This window comes from Macrobrachium rosenbergii, chromosome 5 (genome assembly GCF_040412425.1).
Source record: "Macrobrachium rosenbergii isolate ZJJX-2024 chromosome 5, ASM4041242v1, whole genome shotgun sequence".
In the NCBI taxonomy this organism is placed as follows: Eukaryota; Metazoa; Arthropoda; class Malacostraca; order Decapoda; family Palaemonidae; genus Macrobrachium; species Macrobrachium rosenbergii.
Genome location: NC_089745.1, coordinates 49,325,482 through 49,343,993, shown reverse-complemented (window position 1 = coordinate 49,343,993; position 18,512 = coordinate 49,325,482). Strand labels below are relative to the sequence as shown.

The following is an 18,512-nucleotide window of genomic DNA, read 5'->3' as shown; positions in this document are numbered from 1 at the left end:
GAGAGAGAGAGAGAGAGAGAGAGAGAGAGAGAGTTTGCAAGTGTTCATTTTTTCAGTTTTTATAGCACTCAATGAACATAGTTGTTTTGAGAAAGAGAGAGAGAAAATCTTTGCAATAATTGTCTACTCACCTTTTTTTTCTGAAACCAGAATACTTCGTCCCCGCCCTTAGCTAGTGTCTAGTGACTGCGGAGAAAGAAACAACAGAGTCACCCAGATTCGTCTTGTAACCTCGTAAATGGCTTATCCTGCAACATTTAACGGGATTAGTATGCAAACCTTTGCAGTAATAACGAGTCGGTATGCATCGTAATGATAAGAGAAGGCAATTAACATGGTGGTGCCTGTGTGCTTCATTTACCTAATGTATGTTTTGCTGTTAAACTTGGAACGCACAGTGAGCGTTCATTATTATTATTATTATTATTATTATTATTATTATTATTATTATTATTAACATGGGAGTTCTATTATGGTGGTAATCAGGTTGTTTTGTATTTTAATTCAGTTCTGGACCCATTATATATATATTTATATATATATATATATATATATATATATATATATATATATATATATATATATATGTATACATTTATATATATATATATATATATATATATATATATATATATATATATATATATACATTTATATATATAATATATAATTTATAAATATATATATATCTGTATATATATGTATATGTAATTGCAATAAACACAATGCCCTCTTAACTTCTCGACTTCTTCATACTATTTGGATACACTCGTCACTACAAAGCCTTAGATCCAAATGCAAGAGTATGAAGTCATACTGATGTCCGCAGCAGGGTTCGAACTCACATCCAGAGTATCAGAGCGAGATCAAGTGGTCAGGTCGGCAACGCGACCTCGTTCTGATACTCTGTGGCAGCGGATTCAAATCCTGCCACGGACATCAGAATCACTTCATATTCTTCCATTTGGCTCTAAGGCTTTGTAGTGGCAAGCGTATCCAAAAAGTGTGAAGAAGTCGAGTAGTTAAGAGGGCAAGGTAGTTATTACAATTACATACTTATCTGGTATAAAGTGCCCAGTAAATTATATATATATATATATATATATATATATATATATATATATATATATATATATATATATATATATATATATATATATATATATATATATATATATTAAAGTGAAAACTGTATGGTGTCCAGGCACACGTACCTACTCGAACGCGCCACTTAACAATAAGAGATAAAGCCAGTCATTATTATCATCTGTATCTTCTGGTCAGATAGCGGCACTCAAAGCAGGATGTGTGTCCCTTGCATCCTCAAGAAGTCGTTAGTCACGAATTGTAAACCACAGCTTTTATTATGATTGTTTTGACCCGTCTGGTTTATCTTTGATGCGAGAGTGCTTCAGGGGATCTGAATAATGAACAGACGACTTGTGAGATACGAAAGAGCGTTCTGATGGGGCAATAAAAAGAAAAACTTTCCGACGTGACTGTTGAAAAAATACTCAGTCTCTTGATAATAAGAAGAGAATTTTATGATGTTATCTAGAAAGGCTTTATATAGTAGTTATATAAAAAGGTTATGAGGAGGTTATCATTCATCTTATCGTTGTTATCTCTTCTGGTAGGTCTCTGCGTATGTTAATTTTTTTTTATTTTAGAGAGGTTACTTATTTTAGCAACCCTTTCTTCCGCAGTACATAACTATCTGGTTTTTTCTTTACCTCTTCATCTGGATTCACCAACTCTCTTCTGGGCGCCCTATTTCGCCCGAATTCATCAGTGCTTCTTCTTTGGGGGCTCTGATTCACCTGAATTCACCAACTTTCCTTCTTCGGGGACCTTATATCACCCGAGATCTCCAGCTCACCTCCTTTGGGTGTTAGTAATTAGGGTTGGATATAAAGCCTCAGAAAGCTATCAGCCTCTTCAATTAGGGTTGGATAAAAAGCCTCAGAAAGCTATCAGCCTCTTCAATTAGGGTTGGATAAAAAGCCTTAGAAAGCTATCAGCCTCTTCAATTAGAGTTGGATAAAAAGCCTCAGAAAGCTAGCAGCCTGTTCAATTAGGGTTGGATAAAAAGCTTCAGAAAGCTATCACCTTCTTCAATTAGGGTTGGCTGAAAAGCCTCAGAAAACTATCAGCCTCTTCACAGACTGGGAGAGTCAGTACTCAAGGTTGCAAGCAACCTATACTTCGATGGCATAGGCTTAAAATTTGGAACGCCCTTTTACACAGCATAAATAATTTTTGTATAAAGTACGTACACAAATATACAACTTAAAGCAAGGTATTATGTTCAATAACACATTTGGTATGCCTAGCGTAGAGACTCGGAAAATTGCAGCTTTTTTAGTCTGTCAAATTTTGCACATCCGTTACAAAAAAAATTTTGGGGGGAAACCTGAGAAAATGCAAGCGGTCAGTTATGATCTGCATTTTGATGGTCATTTTTTAGGAGCAGCAGAGACTAAATAGATTTCTGCAGAAACTGGAACCCAACAAACCCATAGTAGCCTAAATACTGTGTGCTAAATTCTAAGACCCTTTAGATTTTTTTTTTTTTTCAAATTACAAGATATATGATGCACCCCTTCTCACATCACATTTTTTTTTGTTGTGAAATATGTCATAAACACTTTACAAAAACATTTGTTCTGTCATAGGAAACCAGTTGTACACCCACCAAAGAAACCGATGTCGCCTCGCCAAACCTTGCTGGGAGAGATCATGTCCTTCTTGCTCTGAACGGTAGCTGAAGTTCCAACTACCAATGCATAGTTACGATGGTTTGAATGAGAGGAGGAGGGAAATTACCAAATTCAGACAAAAAAGTGCAATAATGACTGAATTAAATTTCAAGGAGAGAGAGAGAGAGAGAGAGAGAGAGAGAGAGAGAGAGAGAGGGAGGGGAGAGAAATTTTATTCTTTTAAGAAATGTAATCGTACGTTATTTCGATACTAATTATCTCTTTTAAGCACCGAACACGTGGGGGTGTGGGGGGTAGGAGGATATTATGATATGGAGGTTAAAGGTGATGGGCAATGGGGTGATGTTAACGTAGGGCTTGACGAGATTCGCTTATGAACATATTTGAAGTGGCGATATTAATACCCTTATTGATAACAGTTAATATCAATTATTCCAATTCGCCATGAAGACATAGATATGTATCATTATAGCGTTACTTATATCATCGTTTACGTTCTGAATAGTTTTGAGGGAAAGTGGGGGGACCTGGTTTTCCGACGAGGGAGTTTGCGACACAGCCATGGACGATGCGTATCCCAAAGGCCAGTAGCTGAGCAGTTTTGACGGCTGGGGATTTGCAGCCTCTGTGTAATTTTATTAGCTGGTAAACACGATTATCTATATTACGGCAGTCTCCACCATATTGTTGTCTTCTTTAGTCTATATAATATATACTTATATATGGCATTTTTTGTAGAGATGGCGGCGGCAAACAAAGACAACTCTGTTGAGCATATAACTCAAAGAGGTCGATCATTGGTGAATGGGAGCGTGGTGTTCCAACAGAAGATATTGCCGTGAGCGTTGGAGTGTCAACTCGCACAGTCCAAAGGTGGATATCAAGATGGCGGGAAGAGGGAACATTGGCAAATAGACCTAGGAGAGGACGCCCACGCATAACAACACGACAACAAGACGAACAAATCATTGCAACATCCATAGACGACCCCCTGAAAACCTCAGTAACTATCACGCAAGAATTGCATCTCTCGTGCACTCCACAGACAACCAAGCAGCGACTGAGGGAGCATGGGATCAGGTGCCATGTTCCGGCGGTCAAAGAGGAGTTAAAGGAATGGCATCGTGACACTCGTCTGGGCTTTGCTCTGCAACATGTTGTTCACGATATCGATGACTGGAAAAATGTAATCTTCAGTGATGAAACTTACTTTACCTCGATAGTCCAGAGCAATGCACGTCTGGCAACGCATCGGCACAAGATACGATGCTAGAAATATTCAGGAGATAATTGCATATTTCATAAGAATCGTTCAGATAGTGAAACAAGCATGAAATTTTGCACAAGTGCTCTTTAAAGTTCCCTCTATCAGAAAAGGGCGCTGGCCACGCAAAAAATTTAATATGGCGGCCAAATTCCAAGATGGCGGCCAGTATCGACAGATTTTGGCTAATTTTTCACTAGAATGGCATGTATTTGCTTCTAGCAATATGGTAAAGCTCTTCCATACTATTTCTTGTGAATATTATGTTTCTGTAGCTTCCCAGTACAGTTTACCTTTAAATATGGGGGCTATATGGCTGCCAAGAAAAGGTAGAAACAATAATTATAATGAGAAATAATGCCCGTTCAACAATTATCGTTTTAAGCATGGATCTTGGTTTCTGTGGTTTTAGATCCTAATGAGGCCATCTCTTTCGAATAACTCATCAATTTTGAAGGAAAATTAATAAATGTAAAAGAGTGTATGTCTGCACACAACCAGGGCACACTGGTGACATCACTGCTGTGTAACTCAGCATGGGGTTCAGTGCCAGCTAATCCAGCTTTACTAATCCTGTAGTCTTAGACTAGTAGTTGTAGTATAGTTTAGTTTAGTGTCCCAAATGCTTTCTAACAGCCCCAGACCAGCTATAGTTAGATAGCCGCACCTGAATAGACAGGATGTGCCAGCGCGGAGAGCCGAGCCAAGGGTATGGGGCTGTACATGATGGTTCATGTACTTACCCGGATGGTGTACAGATCACACGGGACTTAAATGGCACTGGATGAATGATCGGGCTAGGTGTAGGAGACCGAACCTAGTTGAATCCCATACAGGAATGTGTGCTTTGTTTAAGGTGGTAAAAGGATAACCCCTCGGCCTTAATCAAAAGTGAAATCATGGCAGAATGTGATGCCAATCCAATATTGAGCAGTAGAAAAACAAACTGGAGTTTGTGTTGTCTTTGTCAGAAGGACAAAAGAGGTGAGCACTTGACATCACCTCCAAGTCATCATGTCCTAGACCATGATGGGTACACAATGCTGGCAAGGAACATTCCCATGTTCAGTGAAATTAATGAAATGCCACTGATAATGGATCCAGCAAGGCTGGATGAAGGTGATGGCATAGAGGCCACTCTCAGGAAAAATGCAGCAAAATACCATGTGAACTGTCGCTTGTTGTTTAACAACACTAAACTGGACCGTGCAAGAAAGCGACAATCCAATGACCAGACCAGCAACACTGAGACTAGTCGTGCAAAACCGCCGAACCAGTCATGACAATGAAATTTGCATTTTCTGTGAGAAAGTGGCACCTGCATCTGATCTCAGACAGGCTAGTACTAAGGGCCTTGACTTGAAATTGTGTGAATGTGCAGAGATACTTAGTGATGGCAAGCTCCTTGCTAAGTTGACTGGTGGGGATGTCATTGCACAGGAGTTTAAGTATCACCATGCCTGTCTTTGTGCCCTCTACAACAGAAAAAGGTCCTACCTGAGGAGCCTTGAGAAAGACCAAGGTAGCACTGAGTCAGAATCAGATGTGTATCCACTAGTTCTGTCAGAACTGATGACATACATTGTTGAAAACAACCTTTGTTCAGATGATCCAGTCACATTTCGGCTGGCAGATATTTGCCACCTCTACCAACAACGTCTGGAACAATTAGGTGTAGAGTCACCAAGTGTAAATTCCACGAGACTCAAAGACAAACTTCTGGCAGAAATTCCAGAACTTGAGGCTCATAAATCTGGCAGAGATGTATTACTTGCATTTCAAAAGGATGTGGGAAAAGCACTTGCTCAATCATCGGATCTTTCAGAGGCAGTTATCATTGCTAAAGCAGCAAATATTCTCAGAAAGTCTATACTTGATCATCAGTCACGGTTTGATGGCACATTTTCTGAGGCTTGTGTACGAAATTCTGTGCCTCCTCTCCTGCTCCAGTTTGTAGGGATGGTTGAGCATGGGGCTGACATCAAGTCACAGTTACGATTTGGAGCATCAAAGTCAGACCAGGCCATTGCACAGCTCATGCAGTTCAACTGCTACTCCCGATACAAAGAGGGAGCAACAACTCATAGACACTCCAAAGACAGAGAAACACCATTCCCAGTCTACATGGGACTCTCAGTCTATGCCAAAACCAGGAAGAGAAACCTGGTTGAAATGCTACATCAGTATGGCCTCAGTATCTCTTATGACAGAGTACTGGAGGTCTCTGCACAGTTAGGAGATGCCACAGTTAGCAAATATGTGGAGGAGGGTGTGGTCTGTCCCCAGTACTGCGAAAAGGGTTGTTCACCACTGCAGTGATGGACAACATCGACCACAACCCATCTGCAACTACTGCCACTACCTCCTTCCATGGAACTAGCATCTCCATATTTCAGCACCCCACCAAGGAGAACACTGGACAGGAAAGACAGCAACTAAAGTTTGCACCTGAGAAAGTGAGGTCGGTGCCTGAATTGCCGGACACATTCACAAACATCTCACCAGCTTCCTTTCAAACAAAGAACCCTGTGCCACCAAACACTGCAATACCAAAGCCACCCACAGATATCTTGGGGCCACAGCTTGCACTGGAGTATCAGTGGCTAGACAAGGTCATAGTCACCCAGGAAATAGATGATGCAGTGAATCTGACGTGGTCAGCTCATCACGCTTCAATGAAGAGAAGCCCAGAATTTGAAGTAACCATAACTTCATTGCTTCCTCTCCTGCGTGATCAGGCTCATTCTGTTGCTACGATCAAACACGTGATGCAGAAAGTGCAGGATGTCACTGATTTTCTGAACCCTGGCCAGATACCCATAATCACAGCTGATCAGCCAATCTATGCCGTAGCAAAGCAGGTGCAGTGGCAGTGGCCTGATCAGTATGGCGAAGACAAGTATCTGGTAATGTTTGGTGGTCTGCACATTGAGATGGCAGCAATGACATCTCTTGGTACTCTTCTTCATGGCAGTGGTTGGACAGGAGCTCTGGTGGAGGCAGGAGTTGCTTCATCTGGAACTGCAGAATCCTTCCTGTCAGCTGCAAGTGTAACCAGGACACGGCAGATGCACCAGGTTACAGCCTCTAGTTTGTACAAACTCCTGAGGACAGCATACACTGACTACTGTGCTGAGAAAGCAAACAACAATGAGCAGGCATTAGAGTTTGAGGAGTGGTGTGACCTTCGAAGACAGCAGAGTCCACAGTTCCACTTCTGGCACATGGTGTTGTCTATGGAACTTGTGATATTCCTACTGATCAGGTCCTTCCGTGAGGCCAATTTTGTCCTCTACTGCCAGGCATTGCATGAGCTGATACCCTACTTCTTTTCCAACAATAATACAAACTATGCTCGTTGGCTGCCTATTCACCTCAGGGACATGCTTACCCTAGAGAGTTCACACCCAGAGTTGCACAAGGAGTTCAAGGCTGGCAACTTTGTTGTGCACAAGACCAGTCGCCAGTTCTCAGCAATGGCTCTTGACCAAGCTCATGAGCAGACCAATGCCTTTATAAAGGCTGATGGCGGAGCCATTGGGCTGACTGAAGATCCGTCAGCACTCAGAAGATGGATGGTGGCTGGCCCAGAGATCATCCGCTTGGTGTCTGCATACGAAACAGAGGTTCAAAGTAAGGAGTCTAATGAGCAGACAACACACCATGAACAAACACCTCATGCGCAGAAGACATTCTTGGAGAGAGTCAGCAAGCTGTCATTGGCTTTGCAACACTTGGGAAGTCCTTTTCAGGAAGAGAGCCAGGATCTGTATTCCATTGACAACAAAGACATTGCCCACCCCAGCTCAGCAGAACTTCTACAGACACACCTTGACAGAGGCCGCACTAAATTTCAGAAGTTTTCAGACTCTTTGGCAAACAATGCAGTCTCCTTCTATGAGCCGATAAAGAAGAACAGAACTGACTTCTTCAGGCAAGAAGCTGCTCCTGTAGAACAGTCAAAGCAGAAACTTCTGAAGGAGGATTGCCAGCTTTTCTCAAAGCTATTTATATCCTGTCAGAGCCGTGAATGTGATCTGCAGGAATTCTTCCAGCACGAGAATCAAACATTCCCAGCTTCCTTTAGTGAGGGTGGTAGGCTGTACACATGTCAGAAGTCTCAGCTGACCTCGGTCCTGGAGAGTCATGTTACACTAGAAGACAAAGAACCAAAGACTGATGTCCTCATTGTAGATGGATCAGCTTTGGTCCATGCCTTGCCACCAAAGAAAGGAAAGACCTTTGAGGGCTATGCACTTTGCGACTTCTTGCCTGTGATACAATCCTATAGCAGCAAGTACACATCATCACATCTTGTATTTGATGTATACAATACATCCAGCCTCAAAGCTGAGACCAGGCTCCAACGTGGTCAAGGAGGAAGGCGCAAGGTGACAGACAAGAACACAATTCCATCCAACTGGCGCAATTTCCTAAGACACGATGCCAACAAGACAGAGTTGTTCCAGTTCCTGGCAGACAAAGTTGCCCAGATGTCTGCCACAAATGTTGTCATTGCCACGAAAAGGGTCTGCTGTCCTCAGCACTCATGAGGCTAGTCTTCAGGGACTGGAAAAGTGCTCTCATGAGGAAGCTGACACCCGCATCTTTCTCCATGCCAAATATGCCACAGAACATGGAGCCAAGACCATCACGGTTAAAGCAAATGACACAGATGTTCTTGTCGTTGCAGTCAGTGCTTTCTCCACTCTCCACAATCTAGGGCTAGAGAAGCTATGGGTGGCATTTGGCCAAGGCCAGAGCCTGCGCTGGATTGCTGTGCATGACCTGTGCAACTCTCTGGGCCAGGAGAAGGTGAATGGCATGCTCTTCTTCCATGCGTTCACAGGCTGTGATACAGTGTCAGCCTTCCGGAGCAAGGGCAAGAAGACCGCCTGGCAGACATGGAACATCTTTCCAGAGGCCTCCACTGTGTTCTCCAAACTGAGTCACTACCCTCTCAGAGTGGAAGAGAGTGACCTGAAGGTCCTGGAGAGGTTTGTCATACTTATGTATGAAAGATCCAGCACTGCTGGCACTGTGGATGAGGCTAGACTTGATATGTTTGCCAGAAAACAAAGGGCATATGAGGCCATTCCACCAACCAGGGAGCTCTCCTCCAACACACCAAGCGTGCTGCGTACCAGGCTGGTTGTGTGTGGGGCAGGCCACCCAGTGTCAGCCACAGCCAGAGAACCCTGCTGAGTGGGGATGGCAAAGTCTGGTGAAGCATGGCAAGTCCTCTGGACAACCAACTCGCCCTTAGCCAAGAGTTGCCAACAGCTTACCAAATGTGGATGCAAAGCAGGCTGTCGGGAAAGGTGCAAGTGCTACAAGCTGGGTCTTCCCTGCACAGCTCTGTGCACTTGCAAATGTGAAGTCTAGATAAATATTGCCCTCTCTTCAGTAGATAATCTAGCTTGAGCATCCAACGTGTCATGCTATGCCTACCTTCTTATCCTCGAATTTTTCAAAGGTGTAGGTTGAGAGACCTATACATAGATTGGTTGCGTTTTAGTCCGTATTTCTCTTCTTTTTTCTTTTTATGGTTACAGTCTTAGACACAATGTTGTATGTGACCATACCATTACTATTTCAGTTGAAAATAGCATATTAGTTAAACTGTCTGATCACATGAATATACCATTAAATAAAAACAGTTGGTCTCTATGTCTGCTAGCGCTGTGGATAGAAAAAAACTTTTATGGCAACCATTTTGTACACCATCTTGGTTACAATTCATTTAGTAAGGGTTTTCAATAAAATGTGTGGTATGGAACATTTTTATAACCTAAAAGTCGAGGTTTAAAAAAAAACTGGCATATTCCATCCAATAGATGCTCCCAAACCAGTGAATCTCAACATAGATGGCGGCCATTTTGAAAAATAGCCGCCATCTTGGATTTTCAGGTGGCCAGCGCCCTTTTCTAAGAGAGCGTAGTCTTAGGAATGTTTGTGCCAAATTTCATGCTTGTTTCACTATCTGAACGATTTTTACAGCAATCTGCTGCACTATAACTGGTATTCTGATGTTTAAGGGTTCGAGCCTCGAGGGGGAAGGGTATTTCTCCAAAATCGTCATTGGCAAAAGTTATGGTGATTATGGATATCAGTTTCCCTAATTTGAAAGTAAAAACCGTCGAAATATGCTGCATCAAATATAACCAAAAAGTAGCTTCGTTCTTTGCAAACTGAACGGAGAACAGAACCATAATAGCAGATGGCCGAACCGTCCCAAATAGCCACCACTCGAGTCATAGTTATCAACAATAGTATGATTAACCTCAGGTGTTCTTAATCACTGGTGCTCGCTCCTCTATGGGATGTAAGGCCGATTCCTAGGGGACCTTTCAGACGAACAAAATAACGCCAGAAGCCAGGAAATACTAGTAAAAATTCTGGTAACACTTCAACAGAAGTTGTGTGACGGATATTTTTATTTCCTCGCTACTGACGTCATTTTGTTGACTATCAGATATAGTAACCATGTTTTCCCCCAGACACTTGCCCGTTCGTCTAGAAGGTGCCTAACGGGTGCGAGGATGAATATGAATAATTAAGACAAATATATATTTCTTTATATGCATATTACTTTTTTTTCTCAAAACGAAAGTAGTTGAGTACACCTTAGTTTTACCAGACCACTGAGCTGATTAAAATAGCAATAACGCTAGCTTTGTGAATGAAAAAAAAAATTATCAACACACATCACATCAATTTTGTTTCTTAACATTTCTTTAATATTTTTTTCCTATTTTCCAATTCTGAGGGTGCGATAACGGACTGCTGATTTGGAAAGGGTGCACACTAAAGGGGGAGAGAGAGAGAGAGAGCGCCCTTTTATTCTTTTAATAAATGTAATCACATATTGTTTTGAAAGTAACCACCGAGAAATTTCATGACCTTGTTTTATTTTTGATTTCATATCATATTTATAAGAAAAATCTATAAATATTGATGAAACTGGCTATTCATATCAATATTGTCCTAAACAGCCATTTAACTATGTCCTGGTAGTTGGAACGCTAGACATCTTTCAGGGCAAAAAGGGCATTCTCTCTCCAGCCAGGTCTGGCGAGGCGACATCTGTTTCTTTGGTGGGTGTACCAACGAGAGAGAGGACGAGAGAGAATGCAACGGTTATTATAATTAAGGAATGTGTTCATCTCAGTTGAACATTGGAATTCATAGATTTGGTCTGCCGGTGAAAACTACATTAAATATTTGTTGTAAAAAGTAGAAAACCTAAAGGATCCAATTTTAAATGGACTGAAAACGATGCTAAAATGATTACTGTACCACGCGTCAGTTTAAACATTAGTAGAATATTCACCGAACTCTTGAAATAATTTCGTTTCCTCACTCTCTATCCTCAGCAACATGCGCACGAGTTGATATATCATATATATATATATATATATATATATATATATATATATATATATATATATATATATATATATATATATATATATATATATATATATATATATATATATATATATATATATATATGTATATATATATATATATATATATATATATATGTGTGTGTGTGTGTGTGTATATATATATATATATATATATATATATATATATATATATATATATATATATATATATATATATATATATATATATATATATAATTTACCAGTGTGTGTATAGTGCTTTAAAACTCCTGAGAATTCTCTCAAGTTTTTTCAATCTTTTATACTACTTTCAGTAAACATAAAATATCCCAGAAGAGGATCGTCTGTCTGTTTGCTTTTCCACCCATGCAAACAGATGCTCTATCTTCATTGTTTATACCGAAATCGATAAGGCGATATACAAATTGACAGCCTGGCACTGAGTCAATATCTCTCAGATGCTCCGATATGTTATCAGATTCTCGAAGCCTTCAGCTTAAAACGGCCGTTATCCGCTCGACCGCTTGAGAACCGTTCGTGATCTGGACGCGAATGAATTGCTTGGAACATGCATGTTTGCGATTAGTGTGAATTTGCGTGCTTGGGGCCGCTTTTAATGCTGCAAGAACGATTGGGTTAAAGCATCTAGCGGAATTCACTAAGAAGACTCCTCTGTCAGACTGTCTTTTGTCTGATTGCTTTCTTTGTTCAGGATCTTGCGTGTAAGTTAATATCGATTTTATGTTTTTTTTTTATTTATTCCTTCAATCTCGAACGTTTTAAATCACTGGTTCTCAACCTTTTTTTTTTTTTTTTTGGCCCACGCACCCTTTTACCATGCGTCAGAATGCCATTCTACCCGGGCCCCCCTTTCCAAAATTGCCTGCCTCAAAATGTGCATTCCAAATAATATGCAACAAATACTAACACAAACACACAAGCTAGCGGGGAGAAAACCCAGCGTGACCTCTCAGTAGTGCGGACCGATGCGCTCTGCGTTTTGTGTGGTCCCAGAGCCAGTTTGAGCCTGCCAATCTGCGGTCACAATTCCCCCCCCCCAACTGAAATTCCCCCCTAGGGGGGAATTCCACCCTGGTTGAGAGCCACTGTTTTAAATGATTTGATCATGTATTTGTTATATATGAAAATTTCCCCTCATAATTTTATTTAGAAAATGCTTCTATTTCTCTGCCAAGGATAGAAATAGCGTTTCTCGGTCATGTGATTGTTGGTTCATCGTAATGGTGTGTTTGCGAAATAAGCAGTTCGTAAGAGTGAATAAGTAAATGAATTTCATGAACGAATACTACAGTAGATGAGATCTGTTGATTGACCGCCGAAAGAAATTAGTTTTGTCGTCACGTGCAAACATTTTCCTCGCTCAGCAAATCAGTTTTCTAGTTTGATCATTCAGACATTTAGGAAGTAACTTCAACCCATTGTACTTTTAAAACTTAGAACCGGTTCTAAAGGAGGTAAAACAAAAGCAAGAGAAGGACGTGGTGCAATTCAATATTGATTACAGACCGACCTATTTATTATTGCTTCGCTTTGAGAACAGAGGGATGGGTTCAGTAATGGTAATTTTTTTATTTATCTCAACTTTAAAATTTTATTCTTTTAACATTTTAGTTTTCTGTAAAAGAAAACTATTAAGATGGCTGTTTGTCTGTCCGTCCGCACTTTTTCTGTCGGCCCTCAGATCTTAAAAACTGCTGAAGCTAGAGGGCTGCAAATTGGTATGTTGATCATCCACCCTCCAATCATCAAACACACCAAATTGCAGCTCTCTAGCCTGAGCAGTTTTTATTTTATTTGAGGTTAAAGTTAGCCATGATCGTGCGTCTGACATCGCTATAGGCACCAATAACTCATGCCAGTACCGGGCCGTGGCTGAAAGTTTCATGGGCCAAGGCTGGGAGTTTCATGGGCCGTGGCTGAGAGTTTCATACAGCATTGTACGCTGTACGGAAAACTCGATTGCGGCGAAGAAACTTCGGCGCATTTTTTACTTGTCTAATAGTCTGACTTGTCTTGTGTTTGTGGTGTGGTAGCGCGAAAGCTTGGGATTTTTTCGTGCTTTTTCATACTCTAGTGTATTTCTGAGGGCTTGTGTACTTATCAAGTGTGGTAATAAAATGATAAGAGTAAATCATGCCAATTTCTGTTCAGCATTTTGAGAAAACCGATACTTGTGGTTCCTTGTCTGTATTTCCGATATTTGTGGTTCCTTGTTTTATTTCCGATATTTGTGGTTCCTTGTTTTTATTTCCGATATTTGTGGTTCCTTGGCTTTATTTCCGATACTTGTGGTTCCTTGTTTTTATTTCCGATATTTGTGGTTCCTTGGCTTTATTTCCGATACTTGTGGTTCCTTGTTTTTATTTCCGATATTTGTGGCTCCTTGGCTTTATTTCCGATACTTGTGGTTCCTTGTTTTTATTTCCGATATTTGTGGCTCCTTGGCTTTATTTCCGATACTTGTGGTTCCTTGTTTTTATTTCCGATACTTGCGGTTCCATGTCTTTATTTCCAATTTGTTATTCCTTGCCCTTATTTCCGATACTTGTTATTCATTGTCTTTATTTCCGATACTTGTTATTCATTGTCTTTATTTCTGATACTTGTTATTCCGTGTCTTTATTTCCGATGCTTGTTATTCCTTGTCTTTATTTCCAATACTTGTTATTCCTTGTCTTTATTTCTAATACTTGTTATTGTCTTTCTTTCCGATACTTGTGGTTCCTTTTCTTTATTTCCTATACCTTTGGTTCCTTGTTTTTATTTCCGATACTTGTGAATCCCTGTCTTTCTTTCCAGTACTTGTAGTTCCTTTTCTTCATTTCTGATACTTGTGGTTCCTTGTCTTTGTTTCCGATACTTGTTATTCGTTGTCTTTATTTCCGATACTTGTTATTCATTGCCTTTATTTCCGATACTTGTTATTCATTGTCTTTATTTCCGATGCTTGTTATTCCTTGTCTTTATTTCCAATACTTGTTATTCCTTGTCTTTATTTCTAATACTTGTTATAGTCTTTCCTTCCGATACTTGTGGTTCCTTGCCTTTATTTCCGATACTTGTTATTCCGTGTCTTTATTTCCGATGCTTGTTATTCCTTGTCTTTATTTCCTATACTTGTTATTCCTTGTCTTTATTTCCAATACTTGTTATTCCTTGTCTTTACTTCCGATGCTTGTTATTCCTTGCCTTTATTTCCGATACTTGTTATTCCTTGTCTTTATTTCCAATACTTGTTATTCCTTGTCTTTATTTCTAATACTTGTTATTGTCTTTCTTTCCGATACTTGTGGTTCCTTGCCTTTATTTCCGATACTTGTTATTCCGTGTCTTTATTTCCGATGCTTGTTATTCCTTGTCTTTATTTCCAATACTTGTTATTCCTTGTCTTTATTTCTAATACTTGTTATTGTCTTTCTTTCCGATACTTGTGGTTCCTTGTCTTTATTTCCTATACCTTTGGTTCCTTGTTTTTATTTCCGATACTTGTGAATCCCTGTCTTTCTTTCCAGTACTTGTATAGTTCCTTTTCTTCATTTCTGATACTTGTGGTTCCTTGCCTTTGTTTCAGATACTTGTAGTTCCTTGTCTCCATTTCCAATGTTTGCGGTTCTTTGTCTTTGTTTCCGATACTTGTGGATCCCTGTCTTTACTTCCGATACTTGTGCCTCCTTGTCTTTGCTTCTGATACTTGTTGTTCTTTATCATTATTTCCGATACTTGCGGCTCCTTGCCTTTACTTCCGATACTTGTGGTTCCTTGTCTTCATTTCTGATACTTGTGAATTCTTGTCTTATATATGATTCTTTTGGTTCCTTGTCTTCATTTCCAATACTTGTTATTCCTTGCCCTTATTTCGGATAATTGTGGTTCCTTCCTTCCGGGACGCAAAAGTCAGAAGAAAGGCAATCCAATACACGTAAGCGCATTCACATTTTTGATATTCACACGATGAATAAAATATGCGCAATAGAAATCTTAACAAGTTTATGTCTGCTGTTTTCGTAATACACGGCATCACTTCTATGAAGTGCAAGACTCCTCCACTTCAGAAATGTATGACACGTTCAGTTTCAAACACCATTCTGGACGTGAAGTAGACTGCTTGAATTCGGACGCTGGAAATTGTCTGCCCAATATATCACGGGATGTCTGCTACAGTTGGATACCTTATTGTTATTTTGTCTTTGTTGGGTTCTTGTCTGATTCTGTGCATATCTCGTGTTGTATGTGGAGGCATTCATGAAGTGTGATTGCTTGAATGAATGTGTTGCGATACACTTTTATTAAAAATTTTCCCTGTTCTTCCTTTTTCTCAGGTCAAATCATTTACAGCAAAAAGCATACTCACAGCATTAGTGACCTTAGCTGTTGCAATGTCAGTTTTCATAAGCTTATCCGTCAGTCAGTTAAGTTTCATTGTAATGTAGTCGGTGGGATTATTAAGCCTCACGTGAACAGTAATGTCCCTTTACCCTTCTTGTTTGATTGGGAGGTTTTACACTCCTCAGTTTTACTCTTCTTTCTGTATTTGGCATATTTGCACTTAGCCTAGATAGAAGTAAAGAAATAACATTAGGAGATGCTGCTGGGGCTTCTCTATACTAATACAGTTACTTTTTATTTTCTTGCTTTTATGTCATCGTTTTCAAATCCGGTGTCTTGTTTCAGCATAAAGTCTTACATAGTTTGACCTTGATTCAAAGTCATTGCTCAGAGTTTCACATTTTTGTGCCAGTAAATATAGTATTTTTCTAGATATATTTGCGCTCATGGCACGATGCACAAATTTAATACGTTTAATTGTATTCGTCCTCAAGTTAGGCATCCCTGTAGGGGGATAGCGCCGTCAGTGCATCTCATGCGGTGCGCTGTAGGCGTTACTTAATGTTCTTTGGGGCGTGCCCTCGGCCCCTAGCTACAACCCCTTTCGTTCATTTTACTGTACCTCCTTTCATATTCTCTTTCTTCCATCTTACTTTCCACCCTCTCCTAATAGTTGAATCATGGTGGAACTCCGAGGTTTTCCTCCTGTTACACCTTTCAAACCTTTTACTATCAAATTCCGTTTCAGCGCTGAATGACCTTATAGGTCACGATGCTCGGCCATTAGCCTAAATTCTATATGTTCAATTCAATTCAAGTTAGACACGTTTTGACCTTTACCCACGGTCATCAATCAAGGTTAAAGCCAAGTTCAAGTTAACAGATTCTTTCCCGACATCGTTGGTTTCATTCGTGTATTTTGTTCAGATTTCGTAAGCTGTTTCAGCATCAATTCAGATGCATTTTCAATTTGATGAAAGGTCAATATTTGGTCACGCTGTCGGTAGACCTAAAGGTGTGCGTCAGAGACACAGCTTTTCCAACAATGCAAAGATCTTGGAAGGTGTTCTTTATAAACCCTTCGCTTAAAACCTCTGTCCGAAGTCTTGGACGCAGTTTTCAAAAACAAAGTAATGGAATTCATATTTCCCCCCCCCCCAAATTTCTTTGACATTCTGATACCAATTTGATAGGCACTTTTCATTTCTGTAACCGATTGTAGAATAGGTATTTTCATTCATGAACTAATATTACAGCAACTACACTGATATCCAGCTCTGAAAAATAGTCTGAAGCAATAGCAACATTAATATTAAGCGCTGGAAAGTAGCGTTTAGACATTTACTAATTAAATTTCAGATTTGTCAAATAAAGTGACGATATAGAAATGCACATATGCACAACAATGCAGATATATTTCTGCATCATAAACGAAATGAAGACACCTTTGTCTTTAAAAAACAATTAATGAAAAATACAGAGGGAATGTAAAGAAAAGAAAATAATGTGGTCCTTATTCGTCTAGAGCAAACTTGTAGTTTCTCTTCATACCATGCACCCACCGTTAAGAGAGAGAGAGAGAGAGAGAGAGAGAGAGAGAGAGAGAGAGAGAGAGAGAGCATGTTGAAGCTCGAGTTCGAAAGAATCCCGAGTGCTTTGAAGGACTCTTTACAAAGGGGTTGAGGCCTCTTCCACAACAGTGTTCATTCTTCTTCTTCTTCTTCTTCCTTGTCTTGTCCTTCTTCTCATTCTTCTTCTTCTTCCTGCAAAGTAGGATGGATGAATGAGGACGAGAAGGAGGAGGAGGAGGAGGAGGAGGAGGAAGAAGAAGAGGAGGTGGAGAAGCAGGAACAGGTTGTGGTGGCTTATGGGACCTCAGGGAGGTTGGGTTACGAAGACCTCGGGGCTTGGGAGGCGGTCGCGTGGATACCTCAAGATCTTGTCTTAGCCGGAGTTTAAAACCTTAATGAAGTTACAGGCTTATATTTCCCCCTTTTTCCACCTGCGTGTGCTTCCATTATTTGACTATTTAATTTTTTCTCCGGCCATGTGTATCTCCTTTTTGCCTTACTCCGTTCTCACTTGTTAGGTTTGAGTTTCTCTTTATTTAACTCTTACTTCTCTATATTCAAGTTTTGATAAGCCTATCTTTTTTTTATTCCATAGGAGTAACTACCAGTTCGGTTGCCAATCCATATTTTTAATCATATTTTACTTTTTTCAGCCAATAACCACATTATTATTGTGTATTGACGTATACCATAAAACCTTTCATTGTTCTTTTTATCACCACCAATATCTTCCCATTATTATTATTCCCTTTTTAGTGTTCTGTAAAAGAAAACTATTGTGTTGGCTTTGTCAGTCCGTCCGCACTTTATCCTATCCGCGCTTTTTCTATCCGTCCTCAGATCTTAAAAACTACTGAGGCTACAGGGCTGCAAATTGGTATGTTGATCATCCACCCTCCAATCATCAAACATACCAGATTGCAGCTCTCTAGCCTCAGTAGTTTTTGTTTTATCTAAGGTTAAAGTTAGCCATAATCGTGCGTCTGGCAACGGTATAGGACAGGCCACCAGGCCACCACCGGGACGTGGTTAAAGTTTCATGGGCCGCGGCTCATACAGCTTTATACCGAGAGCGCCGAAAGATAGATCTATTTTCGGTTGCCTTGATTATATGCTGTAGCGGCTGTACAGAAAACTCGATTGCGCCGAAGAAACTTTGGCGCATTTTTTACTTGTTTTGTTTTGTCCGCGGTCCTGA

At 40.2% G+C, this 18,512-nt stretch overlaps 1 protein-coding gene across 1 annotated transcript in view; it reads left to right on the top strand.

Moving 5' to 3' along the window:
- LOC136838931 (histone-lysine N-methyltransferase EHMT2-like) overlaps nucleotides 1-17,702 on the top strand; it is an 18,639-nt gene extending 937 nt beyond the window's left edge. The window contains exons 2-3 of the mRNA XM_067104624.1: nucleotides 3,508-3,958; nucleotides 17,518-17,702. Coding sequence (XP_066960725.1) covers nucleotides 3,508-3,958; nucleotides 17,518-17,702 — 636 coding nt within the window. The remainder of the gene's footprint in view (nucleotides 1-3,507; nucleotides 3,959-17,517) is intronic.
- Nucleotides 17,703-18,512: the final 810 nt, after the last annotated feature.